Source organism: Myotis brandtii, unplaced genomic scaffold (assembly GCF_000412655.1).
Source record: "Myotis brandtii unplaced genomic scaffold, ASM41265v1 scaffold506, whole genome shotgun sequence".
Lineage (NCBI taxonomy): Eukaryota > Metazoa > Chordata > Mammalia > Chiroptera > Vespertilionidae > Myotis > Myotis brandtii.
In genome coordinates this window covers 666,618-688,133 of record NW_005369287.1, presented here as the reverse complement: position 1 = coordinate 688,133, position 21,516 = coordinate 666,618, and the positions used below count along the sequence as shown (strand labels likewise).

The following is a 21,516-nucleotide window of genomic DNA, read 5'->3' as shown; positions in this document are numbered from 1 at the left end:
AATGAATGAGGAAAACATTACTAAGTGACTAAAAAATTTACAAGCAAGAAGGGGAAAGAGATAATAAATTAAATAAAAATAAAAACTTCTGAATAGCAAAAGACTATAAACAAAGTAAAATGACTGCAAAAAATAGCTACAACTTATATAAGAGACAAAAAGTTACTATCTCTCTATTATAGTCTCTAAAACTAGAAAGAAAAAAAACACTACTAGAAAAATGGACTAAAAGCTGAATTCACAGAAAAAAAAATTGTTTTGAACATGAAAAGATCATACTAAGAGAAATAGAAATGAAAATCATATTTCTCTCTATAACACTAGTAAGAGTCCGAAAACTTGACAACATAATTCAGGAAAGTACTATGGGATAGGAAACAGGCCCTCTCATACATTTTGGTGGGAATACAAAATGGTATAACCCCTACAGAGGGAATTCGGCAGAATCTAGCAGCATTACCATACCTTTTGACCCAGGTAAACCCACTTTGATGACTCCCCAAAATTAAAAAGACCTACAGGTACATCATTTTTGCAGGACTATTTTTAACAGCAGGAGACTACAAACAACTCGAATGTCCTTAATAGGGAACTGGAAGAATAAACTATAGTACATCCACACAATGAAATATCTATACAGTGATTTTAAAAAATGAGGAAGATCTCTATATACTATAATCATAAGGTGGTTAAATCAAGGTGCAGAATGGTATTTACAGTATGCTACCATTTTCTAAGAAAGGAGGAACATATATATTTGCATATATTTTTTGAATGGCAAAAAAATATATATCTTCTTAGATTAAAAAATGGAAGAATAAACTAGAAATTTAAAATTTTAAGGAAGGGAAATAGGGATGAAGAGAAAGAGCTAGAAAGTTGACTTCTTTGAATATGTTTTTTGTTGACTTGACTTCTGATATATGTAAACATTTTACATAACTGTAAAACAGAAATAAAAAGTAATTCCTCGGGGAAGCAACCCAAATATTCTCTGACATATGCATGGATTAATACACACACACACACACTGAAATCTTTTTTAGGAAGGAAATCCCATTACAAGATACAACATGAACGAACCTTGCTCGAGAGCATTATGCTAGAGAAATAAGTCAGTCATGAAAAGACAAATATATGAGTCTACTTATATGAGGTATCTAGAGTAATAAAACTCATAGAGACAGAAAGGAGAATGGTGGTTGCCAGGAACTGGGGGGAGGAGAAAATGGGGAGATATTTAGTAAGTACAAGATTTCAGTGTTACAAGATGAAAAAGTTTTGGACATCTGTTTTACAACAATGTGAATATACTTAACAGTCCAGAACTGTACACTCTAAAATGGTTAAGGTGGTAAATTTTGTTATATGCTTTTTTTACCACAATTAAAAGTAAAAATAATTTAAAAATAAAAAGTAAAAAAGCAATTTCTAAATATTGAAATAAAATGCAGGGAACTATATAACCAGTTAGCAACATAAGCACAGGGACAGAAACTATTTCAAGTAACTTTTAAAAACAATAGTTGGACTATGCGTAGCCTAGCAGTCAAATAACAACCAAACAGAACAAAACAAAAACATAACTATTTTAAGTAATTATATTGTTGGTGGTAACGTTGGTATTGCTATTCTGGGTACCAGTTAGCAACATAAGCACAGGGACAGAAACTATTTCAAGTAACTTTTAAAAACAATAGTTGGACTATGCGTAGCCTAGCAGTCAAATAACAACCAAACAGAACAAAACAAAAACATAACTATTTTAAGTAATTATATTGTTGGTGGTAAAGTTGGTATTGCTATTCTGGGTACTGTGGGATAATGCAATGAACATAGAATATAACATAATTACTATCATCCTCAGTGACTTTAAGAACAGAAAGTGGTAGTGTGGGGAAAAAAGAGAAATACATACATAAGGAAGACTCTAAGTAAAAACCCTAGAGTCCTGAACATGAACTAGAACCATAAGCATACACTCATATTTTGACTTTAAAAACTTTTGTTTTTTAATTATTTTTAAAACTATCCCACATACATGTTCACCTGATGCTAAAAAAGCTTATAAACAGCGACGAACTTGGTGGCAAGTGCAACCCTAGCAACCATAGTAAGCTATATTGTTAAAATGTGCAGAGAGAAAATTTAATTTCACTAAAAGAGAAGCAGCGTTCCTTGGACAAACAGCTGATTCCAGATCTGTGCAGGAAATGTACCAGGTGAGCCTGGAACACCTTCTGTGCTAGATAGCAAAGAAGCTATCAAAAATAGACTCTTGAGCCCTAGCTGGTTTGGCTCAGTGGATAGACTGTCAGCCTGCGGACTAAAGGGTCCGGGTTCAATTCCAGTCAAGGGAACATGCCTGGTGGTAAGGGCCTGAGGCGGGAGGTGGGGGGGAGGGGGGAGAGGCGCAGCAGACTGAAGGGGGATGATGAGGGGAAAAAGGGGACATATGTAATATTTTCAACAATAAAAAAAATGTTTTTTTAAATAGACTCTTGTCAAAACTTGGGAATCAACCTGAAGAGGTTCACATTAGTTAAAGGTTGGACAATTTGAAAATCAGTTAGAATCTATATATATAAAAACCCAATATGCAAAGTGTCCCCTCGGGAATTTGACCAATGGGGAGTTCGATTGCTCACTATGACGCGTGCTGACCACCAGGGGGTAGTGCGGAATGAAGGAAGGCCCCAGCCGGAGGCCTGCAGCCAGGGAAGTGAGGCCCCGGCCAGCAACTGGCAGCCACTAGGGACCCTACCCATGCACTAATTTCATGCACTGAGCCTCTAGTAAAATCTATAATTGATTAAAATCATCAAATGTTTAAATACTTGACTTCATAATATTTTTTAAAAAGAAACCAATAATGGATGACTATGAAAGAATGCTAAACAACCAATTCTTTATTTTGAAAACTCATAAAGTAAAAGAATCAAGTCTTTATCTTGCCCTTCCTATTAAACTGTCTCTTACCTGAGTAGTAAGAGATGAGGGGACATTTCTTTTTAAAGATGGAGTTACACTTTAATTTTCCCTCTGCAATTTTAAGAACATAGTTTATAGAGCTCTAAAGAAAACATATATCAATTTCTGACCCATGTCTCCACAATGCTGTTTCTAAATTACTGATTAAAAATTCTCTCCAATCATTTAGAAAACAGCTTTTCTTGAAAAATGGGGGAGGGGAGAAGAAAAAGAAAAAACTGAACCATTGCATTGCAAGTCTTTGAAGCTTTGTGGAGTTCTAGCCAGTCAAAACAGGAAGAAATAAGTAATTAACTGTAACTGTCCCAATTAAGAGATAGAAAATAAAGATAAAATTTGAGTTCTATTCTATTTTCAGAAACTAAAGAAGGTTATAAGCTTCTCTTTAATAAAATAAATCTTATAAAAATTTAAAAAGAAAAATATTTAGGACCTGTTATGCTCTGTCAATTTCCTTGGACCAATTGGTTTGACTGAAACATCATTCCCAGGTATGATACATTTTTTCCATTAAGCCCAGCATTTTTTAAATGGCAGATTTTAATTTTCTGATCCAAGAGAAAGGTGTAATACAAGATGAGCAGTTACCTTTGATTTTTCTTCATTTTCTCTATAAAATTCTGCCATCTGTTCCTCTTGTTCTTCAATAACATCCTTGAGGGTATCTACCTGGTAGATCAAATTGTTCTTCTCATTGTCTAACTGTGCATTAGAAACCATGGCTTTCTTGTATTTTTCTTCCACTTCAGACAAAGACTCCTAAAAGAAAGTCCAAGTCATCAGCCTGATACCTAAAATACCATGTTCACATACATATACGATATATAATATATAACAGGAAAAGATAGCACTGGCACAAACACATGAAGATGCACTTTTGCAAAATACAAGCAGTTTGGGGAACTCCTTGTTTAGTAACATGCACATACAACAGAAGGATGATAAGCCAAAAAGGCCAATGTATATGCCCTCTGCTATCCAAGGCAAGAAAATCAAGCAGCAATGTCGCCTCTGAAAGATGAAAAGATGTGTAGACAACTTGTATTTGTTAGAGTAACAAAATGAAGAGTCACCAAGGTTTTCAGAAATGTTACTCTTACAGTCTTAACAACAAGCTATTTGGTATTCAGAATGCAATGATATAATAGAATACAGCCTCATTTTATACAAGTGAACTTTGTACTCATTTGAATTTTGCTACTTCCTGGACATTTGTTTTCAGTACTTTCCTGGACTGCATAATGATGCTAATGTAAATGTATAAACATGTATTTCTAGCAATTATTCAACTTTTAGTCATATCAAAATAAGTAAACAATAAAAAAATGATTACTAATAAAAGAGCTACCATGCTCTGGCCGGCCGGTATGGCTCAGTTGGTTGGAACATCATCCAAGGTGGGACGTTCAATTCCCGGTTAGGGCACATACCCAGGTTTTGGGTTTGATCCCTGATTGGGGCATGTCTGGGGGCAACCAATGAATGTATCAATGTCTCTCTCTCTCTCTCTCTCCCTTCTCTCTAAAATCAATTTAAAAAAGTTTTTTAAAAAGAACTGCCAGAAAATGCCTGAAATTTTATATTCTAAGTTTTCTGCGTAAAATAGCTTATAAGTCTGTTCTTTAATGACTATGTCTAAGTTACTAATGCCTAGTAACTTTTTCAAAGCTAAAAAGAAAAAAATATTTCACATAGAAAAAGTCATCACTATTGGAAATAAATAACTAGTGCAAATGTTTATCAAATCAAGATCAATGCTATGGAAATAAGAGTCCAGAACACTTATGATCAACTGATTTTTGACAAGAGTACTAAGACAACTCGATGGAAAAAAGAATAATGTTTTCAACAAATGGTTCTGGGACAATTGAATATCCACATGCAAAAGGATGAAGCTGGACTGCTATCTCATATCATACACAAAAATAAACTCAAAATGAATGAAAGACCTAAATGTAAGAGCTAAAACTATAAAACTCTTAAAAGAAAACATAGCTGTAAATATTCATAAAACTGGAGTAGGCAATATTTTCTTAGACATGACAACAAAAGCACTATCAATAAAAGAAAAAATAGAACATAAAAAATTGTAAATGTTTGTGCTACAAACAATACCATTAAGAAAGTAAAAAAACAACCGATAGAATGGGAGGAAATATTTATAAATCTTGTCTGATAAAGGACTTGTATCCAGACTATATAAAGGATTCTTACAGGTCAATAATAAAAAAGACACATAATTCAATTTAAAAATGGGCAAAGATTTGAATAGATATTTCTCTAAACGTACAATAAGCACATGAAAACATGCTCAACATCATTAGTAATTAGAGAGATGCACATCAAAACCACTTCAGACCTACCGGGATGGCTATAACCTACCTGGCTATAACAAAACAAACCAAAACCAAAACCAAGTATCGGTGAGGATATGGAAAAACTAGAACCCTCATACATTGCTGGTGAGAACGTGCAGCTACTTTGGAAAATAGTTTGGCAGATTCTCCAAATGGTAAATACAGAATTATCATATGACCCAGCAACTCTATTCCTAGGATTCAACCCAGGAGAAATGAGAAGATATGTGTATATAAAAACGTGTACACAAAAATATTCAAAGCAGCATTATTCAAAATAGCCAAAAATTGGAAACATCCCAAATGTACATCAACTGACAAATAGATAAACAAAATGTGGTAAATCCAACAATGAAATATTACCCACACACATTAAAAAAAAATAAAAAATACACACAGACACCACAGATACATGTTACAACATGGATGAATCTTGAAAATATTAAGCTAAATGAAAAGTCAATCACAAAAGACAACATATGGTACGATTCCATTTATATGAAAAGTCAGAACAGGCAAGTCCACAGAGACAGAAAGTAGATTAGTGACTACCCAGGGCTGAGTGTGTGAGTGGGAGATAAGAAGTGGGAAATGACTGATAGAGGTTTCTTTTTGGGAAAATAAAAATGTTCTAAAATTGGGTTGTAGTGATAGTTATATTACTCTGTGGCTCTGCCAAAAAACATTGAATTGTGTACACTGTCAATGAGTAAATTTTATGGTATGTGAATTATATCTCAGTAAAGATACACACACACTTAATAAAGTTTAATAAACTAGGATTGTATTAACAGGCAACATTTATTCTAGAATTGGGAACAAATATAATCCAAATAAAAAATATAAGCAAAGTCAACTGTATAGTAATTTAAATATGGTAATATCTTAATATAATGGAGAGTTTAGGATGATTCTGATCCATCTTAAAGGCTAATAGCATCCAAAGTTCTCCTCACAACTCAGTCCATATAAAATAAAACATAACTGCATGAACACTGGAATCTAAGCTAGTTCAAGCAGCAAATACAAGATGCAATATATAACACAAGAAAACTGACATAAAACTTATGTAATGTACTCCTCCTTTAAACAAGATCACAGACAACTGTTTCAAATGTAAGTATCAAGGTAGCAGTGATTTTGATCTAGCTCACACAGGGATACACATTAAGAATTAGTTTTACTTAAATACACCTAAGGCAGTGATTTTCAAAGTGTAGGTTCTGAAGGAGCAGCAACAGCATTATCTGGGAATTGAATAAAAACGCAAATTTTAACCACCATCCCAGACACATTAAATAAGAAAATCTGGGAGTAGAGTCCGGCAACCTGTGTTTTAACAAGACTCAGATAATTCTGGGTGGGGAAAATGGGGGAAAGCACCCAAAGGCAGACATAGTTAAAGAACAAAGTCATGAACAATGACCCAGCATCCTTTTTAATAGAATACAGATATATCACATCACTGTGCTTCAATCAGATATTTTAAATGATTTTTCTCCCACTTAAAAGTCATTTCAAGATAAATATAACCTGAAGTTAAGTTCAATTATACACTGACCATAAATTTAAAAAAGTGATCTTATCTGTTTAAAGTCTCAGATAAATTTAATCTGTTCTTTTGTAGCCTTCAAAAAATGGAATAAATGGTAGATCTAAGGTAAGAAAAAATGTTTTAAATAAAATAAATAAACAAGTAAAAATGCCTGAGTGGCTTGCTTGCTTTCCTGATACATTATATTACACACGAGATTTAACATGAATGTATTTATTTAGTGTACTGGCTTTTTCCCCTTGACCCAAGATATTTCCAAAAGTCATATCTAAAACCTTGAAAGCAGGGGCAGATTAAATCCTGAAAATTAGAGCAATAAGACTAACTGAGCACAGCAGCGTTCTAACCCTAATTCTCCTCATGTTTACTGGTAACATCACTTTGCCACACCAGCAGCTTCCAGGCTTCCCTCAAGGGCAGTCTCCATAGGACTTCCCACGCTTTCTGATTTGAGTCTCACCTATAAGTTCCTTATGAACAATAATCACCTGCATGAAGATTTTGGCTGGTAGCCGGGCGACTTCAAATCACACCAGGGAGGCAGATGAAACCCTGGCCCATTATCCGGAGTCAGCTTTCTGAATGCCTTGCTTATGCTTTTTTAGAGGCCTGCTGTGTTTTCGGTTTTAAACAGGGATATGCATATGTTCAGAGAAACCTAATTTCCTCATATTAGGCTTGAATTTCATAATAAAACATAGGGAAGATAACCAAGTGCCATTTACAACCAAAGTGTCTGCCTCACATGGACACTTGCATTGAAAACTGGCAGCCATCCTTGCTTGGACAAGGTAAGGCCCATTTACACTGATCTCCAAATTCGTTAAGGCACTGAATCTGTGTCATCCTTTTTGACCTATAGGTTAAAAACAACAAAGAAAGCAAGCACAGGCCTCATGCTTCAGAGTCCTTCCTCCAAAGGGAATATTTATAACAATGCTCTTAGATCCTTCTTCCCTCTGCCTTTAACAGAATTCGGTGACAGACACAGGCAACTCTCTCATTTACCTTGGAAGAATTTTAAGGTCAATTCACAGTAAAAAAATAAATAAATAAAATAAAAAAATTCTTATAATACTTTTTAGGTGTTTGTCCAATTCAATTTTGTATGGCTAAGATACTATTTTACAAGGTTTAAAAACTCTAAGGTATAATATTATTGAACAGTCCAAAAATCATATACTAAAGATTTAAACATAAGCAGAGATTGGAAGTTCGCCTTTCCTATGCATTGCAAGCTAAGCACATGCTTGAAAGACGAACACTGTTAGTGAAGCTATGTGCAGTGGGGTTAATAGAACTCGTGAAGCCACCATTACCAACACTTCTGCATACAGACAGCATGCTTCGGCTGCAGAATGGGCCCTGATACCTTTAGTTCTTTAAGCCCCTGCATGTATCTCCCTTCTACATCCTGTATCTGGTCCTTAAGGTCATAGATATCCTGCAGGACATAGGAATGAACCGTTGCATAAAAACATCCACAAACATATCTTAAGTCTCAAAGAATTCAGATGAAAATGTGAATTGCAATGGAATATTCCATAATAAAAGCCAAAAAAATCAGAGTACACAAACGTAACTGCCACTCCCAACCACTACAAAGGGCAAGCAGATCAGGTGACAGCGGGGCTGGAGAAGGTCTGGAGAATGTATCTAAGGAGTTAAACATTTTCTTGGCATTAACCCATGTTGAAACAGCATTAGCAAATGGGGGTGGGCTGTATATAGAAAAGAGAAAACTACATAAATTATAACATTTTAACATAAATTTTAGAATTTTATAAATCACTTAAATATTTAGCATAATCTTTAGCTAGAACTAGTAAAATATGTAGTAAATTAATTCTAAGCAGCAAATTTTACTGACTCATGCAGAAGCTTTTAAAAATGTAATAAATGGATATCAACAAAGTTTTCTTTCAATAACTTGGTTACTGATCACAATTAATTTTGGAGAAAGGAAGTAAAGGGAGGGAAGTTAAACATAAAACTTTTCAACACAATGTCAAATGAGAGTATCCTAAGGACCCCAAGCATTTGCTCCAAATGTTACCATAATCCTTATAAGGAAAGTGAAGCAGGTTGCATTTTAAATGGAAAATACTGTTTCTCTTAGTCCTGGCCCTGCTGTGGATGCTTGATTTAGGTGGGAAATAACTGACTCAGGGCCCTAAATACAATTCTGTAATTATAGGCAGGAACAATCATCCAAGGCCGATATACAGTTTCTGTATTGTACTTCCTCTGCCCCATTCATTCCCTCCTCAGTGGGTTTGTCTGTCTTTTATTCATTGATTCATTCAACAGACATTTATTGAGGTTCTTATAGGAGCCAATTACAAAAATCTCACTTCAAGGAAATCATTCTCTCGAAGAAATACAAGTAAAGAGCAAGCACAAGCAAAGTCTGAGGCTGGAAAGAGAACAGAAAAAGTAACCACTCTCTTTCCTTTCAGACCAAAGTCACATTCTCAAACTGTATTAATAATTTTCTCTTAAAGAACTCATACTCCTTTTCTTTCTACTGCATCACATTAAATGTTAAATAGTTTCAGTATACTAGTATTCTGCAAAGAAGCCAAAAAATTGTTTCTAAAAAGCCACCAAAAATTGTGGTTTACCCGCAATTCACTTAATGAGGTGTCTGGATCTATTAAACTGCTGGTGTCCCCGCTTCCTCGTCTGGATGAGTTTCCACTTAGAGGGGTTGTTGCTGAGGCAGAATTTCGAGATGAAGGCTAGAGAAAAGAAATATGACACTTCTAAGTCTTGTTTCTTTAAAAATGTTTGCTGTAGAAAGTAAAAAAGGCAGGGTGGTGAAGGAGATCTAATAGTGTGGACGAGAAGTTACCAAAGTGCCACCCACATGCAGTTCATGTTGGCTTTGGGGAGGGGCACCCAGAGAAGGGCTCAGGCACTATAAGCATAACTCCCGTCACTCAAAACATTTTAATGGAATCTAGAATTCATAACTAAGAAGGAAATAGTTGTGTAAGAGTTGTTTGTTTTCTAAGTTTATCTTTGCTACACTGCGAACAATACTGGGGTGAACACATCAGGTTAATTTTTAGATTTAGAATTTTGTAATAGAATTTTAGAATTTTGTAATTTATTTCCCTGAAGCTGCTTCTTTAGGATCTTTTCTTTTTCTAATATTTTGTTAGAGTTGAAGATGCTATTTGCAGCTGAGAGCAACAACATCATGCATCACTATGATTTAGACTGCTCTTCCCACAATTAGTTGAAATGGGCGATTACGCTGTTGTATTAAAAAATGGCATAGATCTGTGCTGTCCAAAACAGTAGCCACAAGCCCAGTGTAGCTATTGAGCACCTGAAATGTGATTAGTCCAAGATGAGATTTTTTTTAAAAGTGCAAAATATATACCAGATTCCAAAGGCTTAGTGCAGAAAAAAAAACAATGTAAAATATCTCAATAAATTTTCATATTATGTTGAAAATATTTTTGGTATTTGGGCTAAATAAAATATATTATTTAAATTAATTTTACCTCTTTCTTTTACTGTTTTAATGTAGCTACTAGAAAATTCAAACTTACACACATGTGGCTTACTTACATTGGTGGCTTGCACTATATTTCAACTGGACAGAACTGGTATATCTTTTTTGGATACAGCATAAAAGTAATCCTAATAATTTCCTTAAGATGACTATCAAAAAATACTTCTGCAAGAATGTTAGGGACTTTGACACAAAGCAACTCCCAGAAAAAAAAGTTATTTTACTTCAAAGAAATAATTTATCTGAAAGGGGAAAAAAATCTCAGTGGGTGTCACCACCATTCCTGAAGACACTTCATTTGCAGTGTCTTTGGTCCTTCTTCTCAGGACCAAATTCTAGAGGAATGAAAATCAAAACAACAGCCAAAAGCTTAGGAGGTGACATTCAGGGAAATAAAATGCAGTGTCTTTTCTCTTCCCAGTGCTTCACATGATTCAACCTCAGAGGAATTTGGGGGTCAAGGACAGGAAATAGATGAAGAGAGGAAGAAGAGCTCCATCAGCTCAACTGTAGTAAAATCAAGAATGAAAGTAACTGTAATTGACCTTGAGTTTCATTCCCTTAGGACTTTATATACTCACTCTTGTGTAATTTTCAGCATACTGTTTGTCAGATTTCTCATCCAACTAGAAAAGAACAGAGATAAAAATCAGGAAAGATGCTTAGGCATGTTGATTTTTTTAGGGGGAAAAAAGAAGTGACCTTATTTGAGTTCTCCAAGTTCAATTGATGTTTGGAACCTAAAAGTAAACATGCTAAAACTGAAATAAAAGTTGAAATATATAAGACAAAATGTCAAGAACTTAAATTCTTACCATAAGGAAGACATGAAGCAAGCAAGCAAGCAAGCTCTTCTTTAGCAAAAGTTTACAACTTTTAAATAGATTTTCTTTTCATGGAATTTGAACACATTAAGGAAAATTATACATAAACTTAAATTTTAGTATTGCAAATGTTAATACAAAAAAATGTGTACACATCCACAGGAAAAATCTGATACAACCAAAAGCTAAAAACTTTATTATCTAAACATTATTAGGACACAGAACACATAGATAAGACTAGTAAACTTAGCCAAAAAAGTTCAGATTGGACTAAAGCATGTTAAATATATCATCAAAAAGAATTTCCCCACAGCATTAAGGATTCAGTTGTTTGTCTTTTTGTTCTATTTTGTTTTGGGGTGGCGGGTGTTTTTTTTGGACATACATACAAACATTTTTTTTTTTTAATCAAAGAGCACAACAAAAGAGTATTCAAAATAAGCCTTTCCCCTACTACATCATATCCTGACCTCCAATTCTCAATCCAAGGGCAACCATCTCCCAAGTCTTTAAAAAAAATTCTAACAATAGTGTCCCAAATACATTCCATATCTTCTTGTTTCCCTTATCAAGTTTCAAAGATTAGAGAAAGTACTTCATTTTTCTTCATAGCATTTATTGCTTCCTGACTGATATTAAATAATTTACTTATGTCTCTCTCTTTGACATAAGCTCTATGTCTGTGTTCTTTTCTGCAATCCTAACACCAAGAATAGCACCTGGCATATAGAACTCAAAATTTGTTGGACAAATGAAAAATTACTCTTACACCATCTATACTTGTAAACTGACCTCTATTTTAACAGTTGTATATGCACCAATATGCTGATAGGTTTTCAGGCTGTTTTAGGGAGACAGTGTTTCAAGAAGTGAGGTACCTCACCCTAGTCGGTTTGGCTCAGTGGATAGAGCATCGGCCTGCGGACTGCAGGGGCCGGGTTTGATTCTGGTCAAGGGCACATGCCCAGGTTGCGGGCTCCGTCCCCAGTAGGGGGCGTGCAGAAGGCAAGCAAGCAATGATTCTCATCATTGATCTATCTCTCCCTCTCCCTTCCTCTCTGAAATCAATTAAAAAAGAGATTTAACTAAATAAAAATATACCCAGACTCCAGCTACCAAACCAACCCTCCCAGCCCAATCTAGAGAAGAGATTTAAAAACCTTTTTTAGTTAATTATTAAAATACAAAACGTCATTATTTCTGGCTCTTTTCAGACCACTTCACTCTAACTTCCTCATATTTTAAAGTTTTTCTGTTCTTTTTCATTACATTATTGCATTCATTTTTTCAGTAAATACCTTTTATTATGAGTACTATATATCAATAATATTAGTACTACCTTAGACTTTGAACTCTTTTTGCTACTTCTTGCTATAATACTCTAAGAAGGAACTGATTTCAGTTTATGCTGATTTTTTAAAACTACATATGAAATGTTTTATAACAATCAGGCAGTGACAGTAGTTTTTATATTGGCATTCTTTGCCATAAAAAAGGAATAATCTTCCATTACATCTATACTAGTAAAATACATTGCCTAATATTTAATGTGTTGTTTTTTAGAATGAAAGAAATACTATACCTAAATAAACTGCCTTATTTTCCTCAGAGAACCTTCCAACTCTCTTCTACTAATGAATTAAGGAGAAAAACAGAGCATTCAGAAACATTTTTCTAGGTTGATTTGAAATCCTGTCTCATATGTCCCCTCTCACAAAAATGACCCCAACCCTCCCATTTTTTAATAGTCAACTTGGAATAAACTTACATTTTGGAGGTTGCATCACTGACCTAGTCCATCGCAACGTTGATTCTACTGCTTTCACTCTCTTCTGACAGATCCCAATTGTCGCAACATAAACTGGTGATGTGCCAAACCTCAGGGATTGTAAAGCCAGCAAAAAATGCCTAGAGCAGCCATGCCGCAGTCTAGTTATTTTGGCTGCAGTGACTTGGCCAGAGACTCTTCAGTTCTCTGTGCTCAGCCCTTGTGCTACATTATGTGCTGCACTGTGTTTCAACAACATGCTAGCGGAAACCTGGTATTCTAAAGCCCAGGGCTCTAACAGCCAGGAGGTCTACACAGCTGCATTTCCCAAAGAGTATGCCAGATCCTGAAAGGCTTTTTAAAATAAAATGTAATTGTGTTTACTGTATTAAAGTATAAAATAGGGAAGGGTTGAGAAAAGGGTACAAACTTTCAGCTATAAGATGAATAAACTCTGAAGATCAAATGTAAAACATGGCAACTACAGCTGATTTTAAAAATTGTATATAAGTAAGATGGAAAAAAAGAATATGCACTCATATGAAAAATGACTGTAGATTAGTGAGAAATCAGAAAACAAAGGATGTATGCACTATATGATCACAATTCTGTAAAACAAGCAAATTAAACTGCAATAGTGAAAATTAATGAAAAGAATCACATTGCTAAGAAAAAAAAAAACTAAGCAAAGCTTTTATTTTGCCCTAGTAAGTCCTTGAGGACTTGTTCATTAATATTAACTATAGTCGACTATTCTCAAAAAATTTCAAGTAGCCCTAGCCGGTTTGGCTCAGTGGATAGAGCGTCGGCCTGCGGACTTAAGGGTCCCAGGTTCGATTCCGGTCAAGGGCATGTACCTTGGTTGCGGGCACATCCCCAGTAGGGGGTGTGCAGGAGGCAGCTGATCAATGTTTCTCTCTCATCGATGTTTCTAACTCTGTATCCCTCTCCCTTCCTCTCTGTAAAAAAATAAATAAAATATACAAAAGATTCTCCCATTGACTTTCAAAAAAAATTTTTTCAAGTAAATATTATGCCACTGTGCTCTTAAATAATTAAATAGGTAATTTTCCCATCAAGAAAAGGGCACTTTTCTCCTTAATGGTTGTAAATAGAGAGTCAACTAACAGGCTTGTAATATTTCATATTAGTATTAATGTACAAAAAAAGAGTATACATGATGGCAAACTTTATATTGCAATTTTAAAGTTCAAAAGTAATATTTTCTTTTCTTTTTTTAAATATATTTTATTGATTTTTTTACAGAGAGGAAGGGAGAGGGATAGAGAGTTAGAAACATCGATGAGCGAGAAACATCAATTAGCTGCCTCCTGCATGCCCCTACTGGGGATGTGCCCGCAGCCAAGGTACATGCCCTTGACCAGAATCGAACCTGGGACCCTTGAGTCCGCAGGCCGACGCTCTATCCACTGAGCCAAACCGGTTAGGGCAAAAGTAATATTTTCTTAAAGAATTTCAAATTATCAACTAGTAAACAAAGTCTTAAATATCTTTCCCATATTTCAGTGATAAATACTTTTGTCTTATGTATGTCTGGGACATCTGAAAATGCTTTGCTCTTGACATTATATAGACTGTTTCTCTTGAAATCTAAATTCCTTGATGATTTGTTAAAATTAGCACATGTGAGAAATATTTCTTAGAATATTTATCTTGCCCTGGCCAGTGTGTACAATGGTTAGAGCACTGGCCTACATACCAAAGAGTTGCGGGTTCGATTCCTGGTCAAGGACACATACCTGGATTGCAGGTTCCATCCCCATCCCCAGTCAGGGCATGTGCAGGAGGAAAACAATCTCTCTCTCTCTCTCTCTCTCTCTCTCTTCCTCCCTCTCTCCCTCCCATTCTCTCTGAAAAGCAACAGAAAAAATATCCTCAGGTTAGTATTAACAAAAAAATAAAAAAGAGTATATATGTTGTTAAATCTTTGAAACTCTGCTTCTTCTTCAAAGATTAAGAGGACCTTTAAACTTTACTTTAACCTATGGCTACTTAGTTTTACAGATAATTTAAAGTATTTATACTATAGTTTGTTTAATATAATCATTAGATTATAATTCTTTGTTAACTTCTAATTTACATATACTGACTTGATAATGCTAATCAGAAATTCTGTTTGGGGAAAAAGAAAAAGATCTGATTCTCCAAGTATAAGAGTGAAGGGAACAGGGAGGGTTGGGGGGTGGTGGTAAGAGATCAACCGAAGGACTTGTATGCATGCATATAAGCATAACCAATGGACACAAGACACTGGGGGATAGGGGAGGCCGGGGGAATGTCCAGGGGAGAAATAAAAGGAGACATATGTAATACTCTTTGTAATACTTTAAGCAATAAAACAAAATTAAAAAAAAAGAGTGAAGGGAACAATTAATTTAATACTCTCCTGAAAGAAAACAGGCCAAGGATTCCATTCAGAAAGGGTTTAATTATTATTAACAATCAGTAAAACTGAGATGAGCACATTTACATTCTTTTCCTTTAATCTAGCCTGACCTACAGACAGAAAGGAACACAATGCAGAAGAAAAGACAAGAGGCTGGAACAACAGAATACTGTACAAATCAGGGCCTGGCACTCTTTTTTAGCGCCTCCTAGCTAGCGGTCATTAACTAGCTGACTATATACATATATTTGATCCACAATGGAGAAGCCAGAAAATACCTTTCAAATTTTTGAACTTATGGTCAACATTTTAAAATCAGGGTATTTCACATAAAAATGCCTATTTCCAGCTTATCTTTTAAAAAATTCTGTGTGTGTTGAGAGTGGGAATAAGCTTACCAACATCAAGTCCACTTTTTATTTGTCTACAATGAGATGAACTATAGGATACCCTTTAAAGGAAATATTAGAGACAATTTTTTTTTAATCTAGAAAGATGACCAGCAAATATTTTAGGCTTTGCCAAGAGGCAAAATTAAGGATATTATATGTATAGATTCTTAGATAAACATTTAAAAATATAAAAACCACAATAAATTGAAACTTTTTGAATGAAAACAGAGCATTTTAGCTGTAGTGATGAAAAATATATATATACCATTGACTCACAAGCTATAAAATTACAAGAAGCTGACCCGATATGCAACCTGCTCTAGAGAATCTTTTGCTTATGTGATTAGGTATATAGCATGATTTGCTATACATACAAGCCATGTATATTGTGTGTATGTATATCAAGTCATCGTATTATACACCTTAAATATGTACAATTTTTATTTTAAAACTTGTAAATAAATCAAAATAACTACCCAGGGAAAGAAAAGTTATATTTAATTAGTAGGGGCAAGGGGAGATTTTTTAAAAATTGTCAACATTTTCACTTCTGTGTAGTAACTAAAATAAATTGCCAAGAAATACATGTAAGAACTACATGACCACTAATTCAGACATCACAAATTAGAGACTAGTAGAATTAAAAGTTTTTAAGAGATAAAGTAAACACAATAAATTAAATTTGTTTACATCTTGATAAAAACAGGGAAGGTACTACGTGAATCAGAAAAAGGCATTATTTCAGGGGAGTCAGGAAAAGGCATTACTTCAGGGGAATCAGAAAAGGGCATTATTTCAGTCTTCTAACTGTATGCAGAGATTCCTTGATCTGACCCAGGGTGAGATGGGACTGTTACACAGCCAGGTTTGAGAGCCAACAATGCAGAATACTTACAGACTACACTTAAAATTACTTTCTGTGATTAAAGTCACTCAGAAATAGCTATTTAAATACAATTCGTGATGTGCTGAATATAAATAATTATCTCTCCATTAAAAAACTAACTTTCCTGTGAAGAAACACTGCCTCTCCTCTGCTTCAAAGTGCTTGACAATCAGGAGCGTGCTGGTCCAAGGGCAAACAACACTAAAGCCAGTGACAGGGGTAATAAGGGGTAATAGGCTGTTAGATAAACCAGGCAAGAGGAGAGCTGCTGGGGGGGGGGGGGGGGGGTTCCTTCATTAAGACAAGTGCCCCACGGCATCTACTGGACAGTCCTCCCTAAAGTCAGTCCATGATGAATGTGAAAACAGTGGATAGGCATTTCTTCACAGCAATGCTATAATCCAAATGTTTAAGATCTATTCAGATTCTTCCCAGTTACTATAAATTAGTGACACTTTACTAAGTAGTATATTTTATTGTTCAACCTCTAAAGTTCACCCAGAACTTTATAGATGCATGAAAGCAAAAAGGGAAGAAAAATTTTAAGATTGATCAGAAATATCTAAATATGGGCTAGGTATTAGATGGTTTTAAGGAATTGTTTTAAATTTCATTAGGTAAAATAACGGTATAGTGAGTGTGAAAAAACTTCTCAAAAGTTCAGTAGAGAGACATACTGAACTATTTATTGGGAAATGACACGATGAATGGGATTTGCTTTAATATAATTCAGGGGGGAAAGGAGGGCAAGGGGAAGAAAAAGATGAAACAAAATTGGCAAAATACTGGTAACTGCTGCAGCTGCTGATGGGTTTTCTTTTTATGGGGGAAATTTTCAACAGAAAAGTTTTTTAAAAATCAGAACATATCAATATATACATTCCAAAACAAAACAAGTAACTGTATTTCATGCTAGTGTGTTCAAATAAATATTTCCTGGGCAGTAAATTGAGTTCCTAGTTTTAAAACAGCTAACATATTAGACTTTAGTTACACGCCTGAGACAACATAAGCACCCCATGCAATCCACTCACGCTGCTCAAATCCAGGACACTGGCATCATCCACCTCAGAGACAAAGCTCCCCCTGCGATTGGAGCGACTGAAATAATCAGCAGCAGAAACCTTTCAGTCAGGAAAAAATGAGATGCTTTAGAAGTTAAGAAAAGAGAGAAAAGAATAAGAACACTGGCACATGGGGGGAAAGTCTTTTTGGTGTGTGATGAAATGAAATGAAATGAGGAAAACTACCGCAATTAGCCTACTCTAAAAAGTAAAAAGGAAATGTAAAGGGCTTCCTAAATAAAATCCCAGCTCCCTCAAATAAGCTTTATTCATCCCAACTGGAGTTCTATACAGATCACGTGCTGCCTGAGGCCAGCACACTCTCCTGTGTTTAAGACATGTATCTCCAGGAGGATTCTAGTATAATATCTACCTAAAGCTTCTACTACATTTCACACATTTATTATCCATTATAACTATCAACTCTGTTAAGCACATACATGCTGAATGCAAAATTATTTTTGCATTATCCCATTTCCACAGTTCCCTCTAAAGACCTGGAGCTGCAGAACACAATAATGAAAGAAGTGGCCTCCTTAGGTTCCCCAAGCACCCAGTCATTTCCCACCTTAGACTCTGGCACTGACTGGGAAAGCTCTTCCAGCTCTTCAAGCAGCTGGCGCCTCACATTTCACGTCTCAGCTCAAAGGTCACTTCCCCCTCTTCTATCCAAAGGGACACAGACACACATATACCACACCCTCAGTGTTGCCTATCTTATCACCTGCTTGTTCTCTTCACAGTCCCAGGGCTGCTTTCTTTCTGTTCCTTTCTTTACTAGTTTATTTTCTATTTCTTTCACTAGGATATAAGCTCCATGAAATCAGAAATCTGGGCTGGCTTATCCTTATTCCCAGCACTTAACACAGTGCCTTGCATATAATAGGTACTTCATAAACATTTGTTGAATAAATGACATTTTTCCCCTCACTCATCAGCTATTCCTTACCTCAGCTTGGACCACCTTGCTTAAAAACTCTTCCATTCCCTGGGGACCCAGTGCCCCCGAGCCCTCTGCTGCCCTCGCTGGGCCACCAGCAGCCGGGCCCACTATAAGTATATATTATATATAATGCAAAGAAAGGTAAATGGTCTTACAGAGGAAAAAAACAAAACAAAACAACCTCTTCCCTTCCAGGAAGGAAATATGGAAGCCCATCCACAGAGACAAAGAAGGCTTACAACTATAAAGTTTTGCCAAGGGTTAATATGATCAAGGAGTAATAACTTTATTCATAGTAACAGTAATACTTCTTTGATTTACAAATACCTAATATTTTATTTGTACCTACTGTCTCAGAATTTTGAGTTATTTTCTATATAGTAATTCATTTAATCCATATATTAAGCCTACCTACAAAAATATTAACATCCACTGTAAAAATAAAAAAATTGACATTACCCCAGCCAGTGTGGCTCAGTGCTTGAGTGTCAACCTATGAACCAGGAGGTCACTGTTCGATTCCCCGGCAGGGCACATGCCCAGGTTGTAGGCTCGATCCCCAATGTGGGGCATGCAGAGGCAGTCAATCAATGATTCTCTCTTATCATTAATGTTTCTCTCTCCCTCTCCCTTCTCTGAAATCAATAAAAATATATTTTAAAAAAGAGAAGAAACTGACATTAACACACTAATAAGTTGTAAAAGTGGTTCAGGCCCAGGCACCATTATTTTAAAGTCCCTCTCTTTCTATTAAGAAGTACAAATCAAGGCACATGACCAGGTTGTGGGCTCGATCCCCAGTAAGGGGCATGCAGGAGGCAGCCGATTGATGATGCTTCTCATAAATGTTTCTATCTCTCTATCCTTGTCTTTTCCCCTCTCTCTAAATATCAATAAAAACATATTATTTAAAAAAATACAATTATAAAAATAGTCATAGGGATGTAAAGTACAGCATAGGGAATATTGTTAATAATATTTTAGTACCACCCTAACTGGTTTGGCTCAGTGGATGGAGCATCGGCCTGCGGACTGAAGGGTCCCGGGTTTGATTCCAGTCAAGGGCATGTGCCTTGGTTGCGGGTACATCCCCAGTAGGGGGTGTGCAGGAGGCAGCTGATCGATGTTTCTCTCTCATCGATGTTTCTAACTCTCTATCCCTCTCCCTTCCTCTCTGTAAAAAATCAATAAAATATATTTAAAAAAATAATATTTTAGTACCTATGTATAGTGTCAGATGGGTACTAGACCTTTTGGGGTGATCAATTCATAAAGTATATAAATGTCTAATCACTATGTTATACACCTGAAACAGTGTCAACTATAATTGAAAATGTAAAAAATAACTTTATTATAAAAAGTAATAAAATCCCTGACTTTCTACCCCATCGCTTTTTAAGGTGCTTCCAGATAGATGTCTTGGACTTTTCTTTCTCCTTCAGCTTTGAGTGTGAGCATTAAATTGGCTTGCTAATGGACCAGAACTGCCTTTAATTAGACTGCTGGGTTTTTTTGTTTTTTTAATCCTCACCCAAGGATATTTTCCATTGATATTTAGAGAGTGGGAGGGGGTGAGATATAGAGAGAGAAACATCGATGTGAGAGAGACACACTGATTGGTTGTCTCCTGCATGCACCCGACCAGGCCTGGCCTGGGGAGGAGCCTGCAACCTAGGCACATGTCCTTGACTGGAATCAACCCGGGGACCCTTCAGTCTGCAGGTCAACACTCTATCCACTGAGCCAAACCGGCTAGGGCTAGACTGCTGTTGTTTTGTTTTGTTTTTCACAACAAATCTCACAAACACTTGGTGTTTCCTTCTCTATGAAACTTCAAGTTTACAATCTTTCATAAAACACAACTCATTAAATGGCCTTCTATTTTTCTTTAAGGAATTCTATCCTCTTAGTTATTGGGCTCTTTTTTCTAGCTCTAAGCTGACACATCATTCCCACCAATGTACTTTTCAAATTAATTATTAAATAAAGCAAAAATGTCGTAAGCTCCATAAAACTTCCAGCTTTATTAAGAGAGTAACCTGAAATTATATAATTATTTTAACACAGCTATTTTTTTGTCTTTATAATTATTACGCTAATTGAATTCTAAGACCAGAATTTTAAAATTTAGCCATCAGAATCTCTTTAAAAGTTCACGGGTCTTAAAAGTTGTATAAACAATGGTTGAATACACAACAAAGAAAGAGGCTGATGGCCACATGCTTTATATTCCATAGTTATGAGTTTTATACAATGTGGAAACATTAATTTTGCTTGAGAAATTTTGTTTTTGGTTCAATGTGCATATAAATATGTATAAAACAGCAACAAAGAATAAAAAGAGAAAATCTTTCAAATATACAATGACTAACACAGAAGAGGTGTGAAGAAGCAAGTTAGTAATGAAAGGTTATGTAGCCAGAGAATATGTACTGTCAGAAACACATTTTTGAAGGCAACTTATTCAGATAAGTTAAATCGGAAGAAAATGCTCATTTTGTCAAATACAAATTTCATTTTCCCACAGGTGTCACGTGATCCACAATGGCGCGATTTTAAAATTTGTGTGTGTTTGCATGCAAACCACGCTCACCCCACTCTCCCTTCGCCGGCGACTGGAACAACCAGAAGATGCAATACTTGCAGTGTCGTCGATAAACTATAGATATTAAACGCAGATAATGAAAAAGATGCAATTTCACTACAGGTCTTACATGATTGTGAGTATATTAGGTAAGGTTTTGGGAAGCATTCACACACTCTCTATGAGCATTATAATTGGCACCACCTACTGTGCACCATT

The 21,516-nt window shown here is 35.5% G+C and overlaps 1 protein-coding gene across 9 annotated transcripts in view; it reads right to left on the bottom strand.

Annotated features, from left to right (window-relative positions):
- LRRFIP2 (leucine rich repeat (in FLII) interacting protein 2) overlaps window positions 1–21,516 on the bottom strand; it is a 101,037-nt gene that overhangs the window by 20,712 nt on the left and 58,809 nt on the right. For 5 of the 9 annotated variants that reach the window (XM_014548415.1, XM_014548411.1, XM_014548412.1 and 2 more), the window contains 6 exons: window positions 21,307–21,372; window positions 17,741–17,830; window positions 11,011–11,055; window positions 9,528–9,644; window positions 8,276–8,347; window positions 3,580–3,750 (listed from right to left, as the gene is read on the bottom strand). In XM_014548415.1, the coding sequence (XP_014403901.1) occupies window positions 3,580–3,750; window positions 8,276–8,347; window positions 9,528–9,644; window positions 11,011–11,055; window positions 17,741–17,830; window positions 21,307–21,372 (561 nt within the window). The remainder of the gene's footprint in view (window positions 1–3,579; window positions 3,751–8,275; window positions 8,348–9,527; window positions 9,645–11,010; window positions 11,056–17,740; window positions 17,831–21,306; window positions 21,373–21,516) is intronic. The other 4 variants (XM_014548416.1, XM_005877081.2, XM_014548417.1 and 1 more) reach the window with 2 other exon arrangements.